This window comes from Phalacrocorax carbo, chromosome 18 (assembly GCF_963921805.1).
Source record: "Phalacrocorax carbo chromosome 18, bPhaCar2.1, whole genome shotgun sequence".
NCBI classification, from domain to species: Eukaryota; Metazoa; Chordata; class Aves; order Suliformes; family Phalacrocoracidae; genus Phalacrocorax; species Phalacrocorax carbo.
Window position 1 is genome coordinate 9,409,630 of NC_087530.1, and position 14,737 is coordinate 9,424,366.

The window sequence follows — 14,737 nt, forward strand, 5'->3', positions numbered from 1 at the left end:
CCTCTGGAGTGCAGAGACATGAGTAAAGCTGCTGGATGTGCTAGAAATAATAAACGCTGAACCCTTTTGTGAATGATAGCCCATTTAGGTGTGGAGCCCAGATATACATACTCCAAGATTAACTGCATCTTTTCTTTTTAAATAGGTCTGTGAAAGCCCAACCCATTAACAGAATATATGACCTGCACGGAAACTTCCAGATATACCCATTGTAAAGCCAGTATTAAAGAATCAGCTCTTCTTCCTTTCACCCACCAAGTCCTGCATTCACCCTACATCTATCTTCCCTTGTAGAAAACGTGGCTAATATCTAGGAGGGCTGGGAGAAAAAGCTAAAAATTAAGCTTGAGGCCTGGCTCAGTCATTTGAAGAAGTAGTGCAGGACATTGTCTCCTCAGACTAAGTCAAATAGGTTGAAAAAGGCACAACTGTAGCGCACAGCTCTGCATGCCTACATTCACCCCATACACACACACACACACACATCTGGAGATGATCCAGAACACAGTGTGGATCGGTAGTACTCAGGGGGCTGTGGGTCACACCTGAGCCACACTGGACCACTGGCTATCTTCAAGAGAAAACAGACACAACCTAAATCGCATCTGTCGCCCCAGACGTGTGCACTGCATGACACACCATGCTCTGCACCTAAGGGAGAAATTGCAGCAGGCGTAGGCTTACGGGGTAGGCAGGAGGCTAGCATGGACGTCTGGGGTGTAACACACAGGACATCAGAGACACCTCCACCTCGACCAACTCCCCACCACTGCACAGTGCATGAACCCATACTTCCATTCTCCACAAAGGTATGGGAGCCCTAAGCCTCCTCTCCCATGCTAGGTACGGAGACCTTGGATAAAACCCAAGTTCCCTCTTGGAAACAGGGCAGCATTTGTCCTTGATGCCAGCTCCTAACTGTGGGAACAAAGACAACGATACAACAGACTGGTGCAGAACTGGGATCCAGGTCATGAAATGAATGAGAGGCCACAAATCCTTGCTACACGGCACCTATCTAAAGAGGCTGGTGACATCCCAAGACAGATCCCCTCTGAGAAAGGCCAGTCTATAGGGAACTGGTGGGAATGTTGACAGGAGAAATCCCAGACAGGTACAGGGAGGGATGGGAAAGAGTTCTGCCAAGGGTCGGGGCTCATCCCTCATACAGGCTCGTATCAGGTTGACCCGGCTGTACCTCTCACCCAGCACACTTGGGGCTGGTTCACAGCAGCACCAGTGCAAGCAGAATCAGGCCCAGGGAAGGGTAGGGGTTGAGGGTCGGGGGAAGCAGGGGAGGAGGGCTGCAAAGTGTTGGGAAACAGCCTGTTGTTAGATTTCAGGCCTGAAGTGTTTGCGAAATCTCCCAGACGAGCCTAGCTGGAAATATGAAGGCCCTGCTGCTGCAGTCAGAGCCTGTGCGAGCGAACGCGGCATGTTGAGATAAGCATGGCAGGCCGTGCTGAGTGTCGCAGCCCTGCGCCCCCCGAGACCCGCGCAGCTCCAACGCCGGTGAGTATTTTGTTCCCTGGCAAGGCCCTTGTGGGACAAAAATGTATCTTGTAAGGGTCTTCTCAGTGGTTTTCAGCATTTAGGTCACCAGGGCTATTTTGAGATAACAGAACAAGACTGAGCCCCCTTTTAACTCTGGGGGCTGGTGTGCAGGTTCACACCTCAGGCACTGCTCCACAGGGCCTGGGAAAGGCGAAGATGAAGCTGGCAGGAAACATCCTCTCCATGCAGCACATACAGTTTTAAAGGCTTGAATTTTTGTTAACTTCCCCGCCATAAACCAGGCTTTCCCCCATCGAAGCCAGCTAGCCTGGTGTAACACGGCATAGCTCAACTAAGCCCAACAGATGCTCCTCTCCCTCCGTCGGGTATAAATCGGGAGCAGCCTCACCAGAACCAGTGGAAGCAGGATGGCCCAAAGCCAGCAGGGATCCCCGGGAAAGCCCCGCCCTCATGGATCCCCGCATCCCCTCCTTCCCACTGTGTGAAGCGAGGGAGCCCGTTTGCCAAACCACACGAAGCTCAGTTACTCAGCAATCAGCTGCACTTCCTACCCTCGTGCTACTGATTGTGCAAACATGAATGTAATTAGTCTAAATAATCACCAAAGACTTAATAGGAGCCAGACCACCCAGAGGCCAAATAGCTGGCGGTAGAGCAGGGAAGGTTTGTTCGCTGGTTTTTGTAACACTTGCTAATGAAGTGAGGTCGGATGGCAAAGCAAACACCCTCCACTAGCACATCCCCTGGGAACGCTGTATGTTGTGGGAAGCCCTATGTCCCTTGAAGCCAAGAACGTTCTCTCAGGATAGGCAACATGTGCTACTACCATCACTGCTTTTAATTTATTGCTGCCTGGAAAGCCTCCCTGAACAATTATGAAACCAAGTTCTGAGCCCCAAAATAAGCTCCCGTCCCAACCAACCATGACTGAAAACGCTCCTCACATGGCAAACAGCTCTCCACTGAGGCTGCGACCAACAGCTCATGGGTAAGTGAGTTCACCCGCACGCCTGGGTGAAGCAGCGCGCTCGGAGCACGCAGCAACGCTCAGCCGCTTCCAGAGGCATGAAGCAACACTCCGCATTGTATCCCTCCTTCCTCCATGCTCACCCACCATTCATTGTATCTCTCCAGCTAATTACAGAGCTGACAAAGACAAACACACCCAGCTGGGGACATTCAAGTTGGGAGCAGCATCGTGGCAGGAACATCCGTTCTTCTGGATAAGCAGAATTTCCTCATCCGGGGTGGTCACTTAGGCCGCTAATCGCATGAACTACCTCAAAAACGATGGAGCAAGACCTGAGATTCCCCAAGACAGGTCTGTGCTGCAGTTAGAGAGCTGGGAGAAGGCGCTTATGTCTCAAAAATACCGGGAAATGGTTATGTCTGTTTTCTTAGGGGTAGAAGTGCAGCAGACCCCCCTTTCCAGGGAGGCAAGGACAGTCTTTGGAAATCCCTGCTGGAGCCAGCAGCAGCCCCTCAGTTCAAAGCTCCTTTCTTTAGGCCTTGAATTCTCAGCCATAAAGTCTCTGAAGAGGTTTTGATAACTTGCCTATCTTTTAGATAAGCAAAGCTTTGGATGAATCCCACACGGTCCTCTATCTACTGCAAGTCCTCATTTGTTTTCCGCTGAGGTACTTGCTGGTTTTCCTCTCCAAGGTGTTGGACAGAAATGTCAAGAGGCTGAAGGGGCAGCATGTGAGATGGGAATTTTTGCTGGGACGATTTTTCTTTTTCTCTTCTAAGTGCTATGGGGCAAAGCTGTTGAGGAAAAACCCAAGTGATAACTGAGCGAGACAGGCTTTTCTCATGGGAGCAGTAGGTTTACTCCTTATGCGATGAAAAGGAAAGGCAGAGAGGAAAGACAGATGAAAGGTTGCCCTTTTCAAATGGTTTATGTTGGGGGAATTTTAAAACGGCAAATTCTATTTAAATTTGCAGGGACCAGGCTGCAGTATCTTCAGCTAAACAAATTGGCAATCCAAGTCGAACAAAGAACACAAGCAGAGCCTAAAGAGAGACATTTCTGATTTCTGCAAGGCCTCTCTAGACAGCCATGTCCAGGAGAAACTTGTAAAAGGGAAGTGGAAGAGAAAAGAAAAGGGGAACAGCAATTGGAGAGAAGAATTCCTGAAACTAATCAGAAAGAAATACCCATAACCTCTCTCCCCGCAACGTCGCATGCCCCAGGAGTTCCTCACAGGCAGCCGCCAGCCCAGAGACAGCCAGTTATGCCCAGGTTATTTATTTTTCTCACTTTAGCAGTGTCACGTATTTAATGTTTTGAAAAATAGTATCTTCTTTTATCTGCGGCAGGATACAAAGCAAGAAGCAGCTTCCTAGAGCAGCCAGGCAGAAGGGAGCTGGCAACCTGTGCTGGGTCAGGAGGGTAGGAAGATTAAAAGGAGATGGGATTTTGCTTTGTCCTTCACGGAAGACTTTATCCCCTCCAGATACACAACAGAAGCTTTCTCTCCCTTGGAGGTTGGCCGGCAATGGCCTTCCTGTCTCTCAAAGCTGCTCCTGGGTCACGCACAGGGCAAGCTGCAAGGCGCACAGCCCCGTCCTCTGCCCCAACCGCAAACCCTGCCACCGGCCCCCTGCTCCTCATGCTGCCCACCTGCCCGGGGCTGCACCGTCAGGCGCCACAGGACGCGCGTCCCCTTCCTTGGGTGGCACTCATCCCCGTGCCAGCCCTGGCTTCTTGCCCGCTGCAGGGGGATGCTGGTCAATTAGCGCACAACAAATTATTAGGCTGATGAATGCCTCTTTTTCCCGCTTGCTGACTGCAGTTGCCTCAAATTTATGCCCAGATTATGACTGAATTTATTCGTTGCCATTTGTAGCATTCAAAAGAGGTCTTTAATGATTTCTTTTAAGCTCTCTAGCCTGATTGTGAAAAATGCAGGGCAAATACACATTATTTCCTATCTAAGCAGCAGCGCTGATTAGTTGGCGGTTGGTCAGATAAGACACCGCTCTGCTCCCCTCTCGCTGTAGAAATGCACAAGGTCATTTGCTGCTAATGCTCAAATGCAAAGGAAAAACACGGCCTAAGCAAACACTGCGTGGAAGCCTCTTGTGCATTTTCAGGGCAACAAAACAGGGACGTGCAAAATCTCACATTAACTAAGAGGGCTAAGAATTAAAGCAAATATGGCTTAAATAATTTTGCTTTCACGCTGCCTGGTTCGCAGCATTGTGTGCGGCTGACAGTGCTTCTGGGAGGGTAGTGGGATTGCAGTGAGACTTAAGTCTTGACAGTTTGTGGACATTAAAGATCTGAAGCCAGCTCTTACTTGACTGTTAACTCCTGAATCTTCACATGATGCAATGTTAATCTTCAGCCCTTTCCTAAAATAATGTGTGGAGTTGCTATGTTCTGTTAAATGTGAACCATGTGTCACCTCAGCAATGGCTGCAACGGTGAAAAGATGATAAATCTAAAGCTTGTAAAATGTCCTGTGACATTTTGGGAGAAAAACAGGTGTTGCATAAATGTTAGACATTTATGGGTAAACTTGCAGGGGCTTTAAAAGACTGACACATCTGCCACATAGTATGTAACCCTGAAAGAAAAGGAGCAGAGCAGTCTCTTTCATGTGTCTCACTCTTTCTACAACCGTATGAAAATACATCCTCATCTGGTATTGGAATTAACAGAGCTGGACTTGCCCCTCCCTATGTCTCCTCCAGGTTTCTGGCTTTTACACCCAATGTGTATTTTAAAACTGTGCCTTTTTAAGTAGGTGGCAAACTGTGCTGGAATGATTTGGTATGCGGAGTATTTTTATTCAGCTCCCTTTTCTCTCACCTTTCATTGTTTTTCCCTTTGGAATATCTCCTGCAACGCTCCACTCATAAACCTCTTCAAAGAGAGGGCTGTATTTGAACAGCTTTGCCTGAAATCTGGTCCCAGTCAAAGGCCTCAGACGGGAAAATAACTCGCAGAGCCGAGACCCGCGGCCCCACGGCTGCTGCCGCAGGTGTCAGTGGCCGCTTTGCAGGCAGAGAGGTGCTGCCTGCCGCCTCTTTGGCTTTGACGCCCCGGCCCCGCCGGCTTGGTTATTATTCCCTCCTTTACCCTATAAATGTAATAAACTGGGACTTAGCATCTTGCTTTTGGCATGGAAGGTCCAAGGAGAAAGTGGTTTTCTCACTCCTCCCAAGTGCCTTGTTCGGCTCCTGGGATGTTGCTGGTGTTTTGGGAGAAAGAGAAGACTTTGGAAGCTGAAAGCGTGCTGAGGAAGCGACGGGCTCTGTGGTTCAGCTCTCAAACCCTGTGATCTCTGGGATGGGGGTTTCTAAAGTACAAACTAGGGTAGGGCAAGTCTAATTCCCCCAGCCACAAAGATACAGCTCCCAGTGAAATCAGTGGAAGCAGACTTATCTCTGAAAAGCTACAAAACCTCCCCCTCCATGGGGGAAATGAGTCAGATGCGTGACCAGCTGCCTGACTCTGAACCACTTGCCCTTTGCGTCGGGCAGTTTTAGCAATGAAACCAGTAACTGACTGGGCTACAAAGCGCTTTCCCCCTCTTGGGTGGTCGCTTCATTTCTGGGTGGCAGTGAAGCAGCAGATATTTTGAGTGTGACTGGCCTGGCTGGTAAGTGCTCACAACTCTGTGCAGATCCCACTCTGTCTCAACCCCCTGTCCAGCAATAAATTCGGCTCCCAAACCTTAATCCTATACCTCTCCCCCTCAATTTGGCACTCACGCCCCTTATGTTTCAGTCCCGTCCCCACCCTAGCAATAAGCTGTGCCCTTAGCTCCTGTCCTGACAGGGCTGGTTTGGGTCGGTCCCCTCCCGGCCACCTCCCTTCCATTTCTCTGGTACCTCTTGGGATTTTTCATCCCCTGCTCTCAAGCCTGGAGGCAGCGAGATAAAGTTTCCTAGGCAGGCTGTTGTAGGAAGAGAAGACCTATGCCATGCTGAGCTACTGGCCGCTTCCAGCTCTGCCCTCCCGGCTGAGGCCAACGGGCAAGCTGTGCCTGCCCTTGGGCTACTCCTCCCAAGGAGGTGGAAAATCAGCCGGAGATAGGAATCTCTGCTTGGAGACAACACTGAAGATAAGCCACTGCCTGTCACCCTGCTCATCTCTGCAGTGGCTGTTTCAGAGTCCAGGCTCGCCATGGGGAACTCCACCCTTGGGTAACAGAGAAGCTCACCTGCCCATGCTTCCCTCCCAGCATGTGGCTCGCAGGGACACTTGCAAAAGACACACAGCAATACAGGGAAAAGTGTCCAAAAAGCACATTTAGGAAAACTACTTCTTCCCCCACCTCTTCCCCAGTGGACAAATGAACTCCTTCCACTTGCCAAGACATGTCCACTTCCCTTCAGTGTTCCCAGAGAGGCCAGAGACAGCCCACAGTGCTGTACTAGTAAGGGATCCTGGGCTGAACCAAGGTAAAGAAACCTCCAGCAAAAGCTGTCTTAGAAAGGACTGCTCCCTGCAGACAGGTCTTCAGTCCCTCAGCTGTGGTAGAGAGGACCTTCCTCCTCAGATGGGTGAAATGGATGATGTGTGCTAAGCCTGAGATCCCTCTGTCTGCTCCCAAGTTTGTTTTTTTTATTTATTCATATATATCAGATACTTAACCAGGCTGGATTTTCTTCATTCTGATTTACATTCAAATCTTGAATATGAGGTAAAAATCTCACATGGCAGAGGCTAAGATTTTCTTTCCTTTCTTTGGGAAACAAGTTCAAAATCTGTCCTGGTTAGAAACACATGAATTGTTGTACTGCTTCAAACCACAAACTCCATCTCTCATCTCCTGTCTGTAACAGTGGCCAGAAATGGGTGTTAAAAGAAGCACAAAAAAGTGGGATGTGTGTGAATCCTTCCCTGGGCTCAAGCAGCCAAAGGTTTAGATATTCCTGATCTAGAAACTGCATCCAGATCACAGTGTCTAATAACCACTAATGGAGTGAACCTCCATGAATATGCCTATTCTCTTTTTGGAGCTGGGACGGTCAGCGAGCCATGCGTGTGTGGGTACACACAGGTCCAAGTACAAACCTACAATGATGCTTTCGTTGTGTGCTCTGTTCTTTTCCTAATGACTCCTAACCTTTAGTTTCCCCTCTGAGCATTGAGGGTGGATAGCAGGACAGGCAAATACACAGTGTTTCTGTGTGAAGGTCTCCTAAGTACTAGGTGCGGCTTTTCTCATTAACATCTCCCAGGGTTTTGGAGGGAGCCAGCCTTTGCCTATAGACAAGTTAGGGTTTATTTACAATAAGAATGAATGAATGCCTCTGAGTACTTTATTTAAGAAACTGCCTTGCACAGATATAAGGCAGGTTATGATGAGAAATGCACATCCTTATCAAGATAGAGCTTCAAAATGAACCAACAAAAACTCAGTGCCTATGGTGAGCTGATGCCTGGACTGAAGATCCTTCTGAGACCTCGGACCACCCCTGTTCTAGGAAAAATTAAATTTTCCCAGGCACAAAGCAGCACTCACCAAGGAATTCCCAGGGAAAAGAGGAAGCAGCACCCCTACCTTTTTGGTCTTGACTGTTGAGGCACAGCAGTCCCCACCATCATAGTTGCAGAAGGCTCGGTTGTTGATGGAGTCACAGTAGTTGTCCCCCATGAAAGGCTGAAAAAGGGAAAAGCAGAAAAAGAATGAAAACGCGGACATGGATAAAACTTATAACAGTATGTCAGAAGATAAACATGAAGACTTGAAGGAGCCATGTAGTTTGTAACATTACCAACCGCCCTTAAAAGCAAGACATAATTATTCCCCGCTCCCTTCAAAGAACACATTAAAAAAATGACACTAGATGGAAGGGAAATGAGCCCTTGTTGGCTTTCCACATTCCACATAAGATGATGCTTCAGGAATATTAATTTGACTAGGCCCAGAGACAGCATCAAGGCATCTAAAATTGTAGCACCTTTTGATAATTTTAAGCTAACCTTCCAAACTATGTGGGCTAAGAAGAAGATTATGTATAGCAGCAAAACTGGCTTGCTTTTAATAGCTGTACTTCCCACCACAGTTCTAACTATGCAACAAGTGTTTGCTCTGAGGGCACAAAACGTATCACAAAGAGAAATGGAAGTGGCCTGAGCTCAGCTCAGGGACCACGTGCTCTTGTTCTCTGACCAGCAGTGGCCGCGTGTGACCTTGGCCATAACACGTAATCTCCCTCCGCTCCACAGCTCAGAGCTGGGATAATGGCAATTATTCAGAAGGATGTTGTGGAGAGCTATTAAGTAAAATTCATAAATCACCTTGAAAAAGAAAATGTGTCACTAGTCTGTGCAATGTGATCACTAGTCTATGTGCTGCACAGGACCTGAATAATAATCATGATTCTGAAGAAAAGGCTCGAAGTCTGATTTTTCGTTACACATTGGAGCCCTCTTGGTCAGCAAGTACAAAAGTCTTTCTTGGAAGCCAAAACTGTGCCCGATGCTAAAAAAAGGCCCATACAAGTGTGAGAACCCCAGGCAGCTCTGAAAGCTCAGAAGAACGGGTGCTCGGCAGAGAGCACAGTCGTATCTCTGTAACACTTCTTACACACACAGGCCCATGGGGCCATTCCCATTTTATCTGCTCTTCGGAAAATTCATTTATTCTGCACTGTGAAAAACACACCAGGGACTTTCCTACAAGAAGGCATCATTGCAGAGCAGGTGGGGAGGCTTGTGGATTTCCTGGGAGGATTTTGCAGAAATTGTAGTGCCAGAGTCTCCCTGACGATAGACACCTGACGAACCAGCAACGAGAGCTCGCCGTGCTCTCCCCAGACAGTGCCACGGCCGTGCTCATCGGTATTGAAATGGACACTGGAGTGGTTGCCGATGCAGGCTTTTACTGTCAGTGTTTTGTGAATTTAAATATTTCTATCAGGGTAGAGGAAATCCAGGCAATGATGGCAATATCGGACCAGAGCAGGACTACCAGGAGGTAACTTTCTCATTCCATGTCACTTGTTTAGCTACATGCAAATACTACAAATGCTGACGTGGAAATCAGAGTTACAGGGTGAGGCTCCTACCCCTGTAAACTGGCTTAACTCCATTGGCTTCCACAGAGATTGACTTATTTATACAGGCAAAGACTTTGACTTGCAAACACCCTTGCAAAGTAATTAATATGCGAAGGGTTAAAAGTGAATTATTTATAAAGAGATGGAGAGATATTTTTACGCCAACCTGGTCATATTCAAAAACGTGAACTTTGCCCAAACTCCCAAGACATTTTGTAGGCTTCTCCATGTTTCCCTTGTATTGCCTGGCTGTGCCTGTGGGTCAAGAAAGGCTTGCCTTTAATGTTCCATGCCTATGTCTGTACCCTACACCTATGAACACTGGGAAATCAGTAAAAGAAACTTGTGGAAGAATTCGCCTTTCATTTGCACTGGTTCAGAGTAGGCAAGTCGGTCCTTTGGAGGAGAAGAATGGGACAAACAACATCTATTCTAATTCGGTATCAAAATCCTCATCTGGGAGACCTTGGGAGCCTGGCTGTGGAGGGTGAGGTCTCTAGAGGTCTTCATGCATATCTTAGTGCTCCTATATTTTTGGAGGACTATGTAAGTAGGCTGGGGGACCAGTTTGGTACCGAAACACCTAAGTTGGTTGCCGAGTTGGCTGACTCAAACCTCTATTCCTGCCACTAGGGAGCGACAAAAAATCACATTGCAGCAGCAGCCTGGGTTACCACTGTGACAGCCAAGAGTAAAATAGTGCCCCGCTTACAGCCTTCTATTCAGGGAACCCTCCCTAACGCTAAGGATATTAATACATTGAGGATTGTATCAGCTTAATGGCCCGGTATTATTGACCTACTGACTTATTAGTCCCTGTTTCCATAGTTGTGAAAAGAGGCTCAGTGAAGATGGCATCTCTTCTGAAACCTTAATGCCAGAGAGCAAGCACTGGTCCATTCGTGGATCCTGGAAGCATCATGCTCTAGGCCATTATCAATTGTTTGGGCAAAGCCTTCCAAGATGATAGATTGTGATGCAGTGACTCTGCTGAAAGAATGATGAAAAGAAGAAAGTTCCTATTGATGCAGAGGGGTCTGGCAATTAACAATGATGGAAGGGAAGAAAATGCTGAGAAAAAGCATGTCAGTAATAATGGCTTCTGGTAAATTATTACATCATTGCAAAGTTTGCCTCGGTAACAACTATCCTTAAACAGCAGGAGAATGGATACCCAATGGTGCATCAGCACCTGAATGGCATTTCTTAATGGTCGCTGGATGTTATTTTAGCTCTCTTTGGAGAATAGGGGCGCCTAGCCAGCCTGCATGAATGTAATGCGTGAGATGGCTTATGACATTCAAAGCACTGACAGCAGAATGCTTTTCATTTAGGGAACAACTAGACAGAAACTATTACATTGTTGGAGAGTTATTACCCTCTCGGGCCCAACATTTGTATGCGAAGGAAACCTGTCTTTCACTTCAAGACAAATCACGTCGCACAGCAATGTGGTCTAGAGTTTCATGTCAGATTTAGGAGTTCTGTGCCATGTTCTGCCACTCCGGGCAAATAACTTCAGAGCGCTTGTAAAATTGGGTTACTGGGTGCTGAGAGCGCAGTCAATGCTGCAGAAGGTCAGGAGATGTGGGGCCAAGACACGGCTCTTTGGCTGCCCGTCCATGTAACCGAAGAAGCCATCTATCCCTCTACCTGTGAGCTACCCCATTTCTAAAACTTCATGAAGCTTCCCAGCCTCTCAGAGGTACCACGAAGACTGACTTCTTGACATGGCTGAGATATTCAAGGGCCGGCATGATGGAAACGGCATGAGCATAGTGACCCTGAAAGAGGTGCTTCAGCCCCGTTTAACCACTGGAAGCGTCTTAAGACTTCTCAGACTTTTCAAAGCCAGCAGAAACAACATCCTTCAAAATAATTGCTTTTTTCAAATATCACACAAGACTGTAAAAATGTATCACAGCTGAAATGTACCTGAATTTTTCTCATTTTTTTTCTGGTTCAGACGAAGGTGCACAGTGGAGGGATGTGTGATTTGCTCACTGTCCAGCTGTGCTCTCCACCCAGTGGTATAATTTCTGCCTCTGGCTTTCCTAAAGTTTATCTGCACACACCAATCCCCAAAGCCAAGCTGGCCTTGGAAAGAATCAGCCCTCTAATAAGATGTCTAAATCAAGGAAAAATGACTGAAGGTTTTTGCAACTTCCCAGAAATTCCAAGATCCTTGGAAATTCTGACTGCCTACCAACATTGTTGGGCCACTTGATTGTTCAAGTCCTGTAAGAGTCACCCAACCATCGGCTCTAGGAAAATGACTGTTTCACCCCTGAGTGTCAGAACTGCTGCCGGAGATCCCAGTCTGTTTGATAGCATAGGCAGGGCAAAAGCCTCTTTGACCCACTTGAAAAACAGCATTTACAAGCCAGGTGACTGCAGCGACTGTTACCATAACGCTTAGGAGTGCAAGCACGGACCACCCGAGCTAATGTGAAAGCTCACCTCGCAGCCTTTGACACAATGAATCAGGGAAGGGTGAGGGTACCACTTGAGTCCCGCTGTGCAGACAACGCTCTGGAGAGGAGGAGAAGGAAAAAAAACCAGGTTAAGACAAAGAAATCAGTGTACAGAAAGTCAGCGTGCTGGCTCCTATGGCTCTCCTGCACTTAACCAATGAGGTTCAGTTCCTAACACCTCTTGTGTTCTCAGGACCTGGCTGTCCTCCAGGTATTTACAAGAAGTGTTGGACTTGACACTTGCAATAACAGAACATTTGAGATTAAAATAATATTTAAGGTTCTCCTAAAATGTCATGTCCAATATTTCACTCATGGTGGGGGAACGTGGCAGGGAAAGGCAAAGGCACAGGTCCACTGTCTTGCTCTTGGGTAGGGGGGACACATTTCAGAAATTAAGTGAGGGATTTCTTTGGTGTTGCAAAACGTTGTCCTCTTTCATTACCCACCATATCTGTGCTTCCTGAAGATGCTAAAGGTGGACTTTCAGATACATTTTTGCACCATCCTTTAGATCTTAAATGGAAGCACCTCCCATGACATGCCTTTAGAATAACTCCCAGAAAAGACAGCATCATCTGCTACATTATATGAGCTTTATAATAATTTCTGCATTTATGATAAATTCTGCAGTGCCTAGTTTTGGGCAAAAATGACCAGCCAACTCAATGATGACACACCCAGGGCAGCCATTGTTTGCCTATAGACATGGAAACTTAGATTTTAAGAGTGGATGAAAAGTTTGGCCAGTCAATGGGGATGGTGGTTCAACACCATGGAGGGCTAGGAGGTAGGGCTGGCACCTATTCACCAGGACATCAAGCACAATGTTAGTTTTGCGTTATTGTCCGTGGATGAAACACTACGATGTCCAGTTGGGCAAGACGAACACACATAGGCACTTGGGCAGGGGTCGGGGTTGGATGCAGGCCTGGGGAAGGAAGAGATTAACATTTGGGAAGACCTGACGTGCACGCCATCCCTTCCTCTGTTTATTTGAGGGCTAATTTAATCCATCTGCAGGGGAACCTCAGCATGTTTTTATAGTTTCTGTCATTTGAGGCTTACCTGGCGTGTGCTAGAAAAAGGACTTTTATACTATCTGACTTGGGCTGTTTATCTTTCCGATGCTCTCGGATTTTCCACTATTAGTCAAGCCCGGCTTGCCCCACCTGCCTTGCAACAGGGCCCGTCTGTGTGAGTGGAGAAGCGGCCGGGCGAGGCGGGAGGACGTTGTTTTTCCCCCGGGAGGGAGGCTGCAAGGTGCGGGGGCCCTGCGGTGTCAGACATTCCCCCAGCGCACTCCTGACAGACAGCTGGAGATTTCCAGGCTGTTGCCTGCCACAAATGGTGAGATTTTAATCTCTTTTTTTTTTTTCCCTCTCTTCTGTTTATTGCACTTCAGAGGCAAAAAAAAAAAGAAAACTTTTCTAGGTTTCAAAATAAACAAGGCCAGTCAACAGACTGGGAGGGGGGAGAGTAAAGGAAGCAGTTCAAGAGCATTTGAACCCAAGAATTAAACCAAAGTAGAAAAACTCAGGCATTTGCCTGCTGTATCCAAGGCCAGCCAGACAATAAGTAGAAGTGCACTTCCAAAGAGCATCTTGCATTCCCCTGGTAAGACGCATCAATATTTACAAAACCTCTTGATACGCGTGAATGTGTGTGAGCATTTGGAGCTAACAAAAGGAGCCAAATAGCCCTGAAACAGGCTCTGAATACCGGGAGGTTTCCAAGTGAGAGCAATCCCTTGCGGAAGATGCACTGACTACGTTCCTGACCCTCCCAGTATTAAAAACCCAGCACCTTCCCTTAGAGGAACAGATTGAAGGTGAAGTCTCTGCTAGGAGGGTGCTCTCCTTGAAGCTCTCGCTCAAGGTCATCTCAGTCCCAAGGGCTGCACAGTCTTTGGCTGGACAGCCTCCAGGGCACAGCCCTAGGCTGCTCGCCACAGCACAGGAAAGCCAGTTGACCTTATGCTAGATTAATCACTGGGTCAGTGGGACATTCACATTGCTCTTGAGTGGGACCTGCCAATGGCTTAGTCCCATTTACTTTGCCCTCTCCTCAGTTGATACTTTGCTAGGCTGGTGGAGACCATTAGAGCTACTCCAGCTGAATTCAATCCTTCAATCTAACATTCACAGAGCTGGACGCAGAGCACGCTCAGGGAAGGGCCCTCGGCCATGGCCCTGATTCCTCTTGCTGGTCTTCCAAACGCTGAATTCCCACCACCCAGCCTGTGTGTACCCTCAAGCTCCTGCTGTGGTGTGTGTGGTGCAACAGGACGGGAGAGAGATTGTTCATACAGGGAGAGCCTGGGTTGGAAAATTAAGAAAATGGGGATGATTCAGGTTGCTGGGCATCGTTCCTGCCTCTTGTGGTGCTACCGGGCACAAAGGTGCCACAGAGTGCTGCTTGGGACAGCTGAGATAAACACACATATAAAAAGCAAGCAAGGAAGGATATAGGCAGCAGTACTGTAGGACGTGACCAGGATCCGATGGCGTCAGTGCACGCAGAAAGGAAGGTGGGCTTACAAGGCCAACAAAGGATGCAATAAGAGGTGGGTGGAAGGACCACATCCGACATGTGCCAGGCAGGGCACGGGGGATAAAGCCCATCTGGCTGCTGCCTCCGTGAGCTCCATCCCTGCCCCGTGCCGCCACGTGCTCCAAGCCGCTGCGGTGACATATGCTGCCCTCATGGCCCCCGCTCCCCTTATG

At 48.0% G+C, this 14,737-nt stretch overlaps 1 protein-coding gene across 1 annotated transcript in view; it reads right to left on the reverse strand.

Annotated features, from left to right (window-relative positions):
- Positions 1-14,737, reverse strand: part of PAPPA (pappalysin 1) — a 183,823-nt gene that overhangs the window by 9,896 nt on the left and 159,190 nt on the right. Inside the window, exons 20-21 of the mRNA XM_009501274.2 lie at positions 11,998-12,069; positions 8,037-8,135 (exon numbers count right to left, since the gene is read on the reverse strand). Of these exons, the coding sequence (XP_009499569.2) occupies positions 8,037-8,135; positions 11,998-12,069 (171 nt within the window). The remainder of the gene's footprint in view (positions 1-8,036; positions 8,136-11,997; positions 12,070-14,737) is intronic.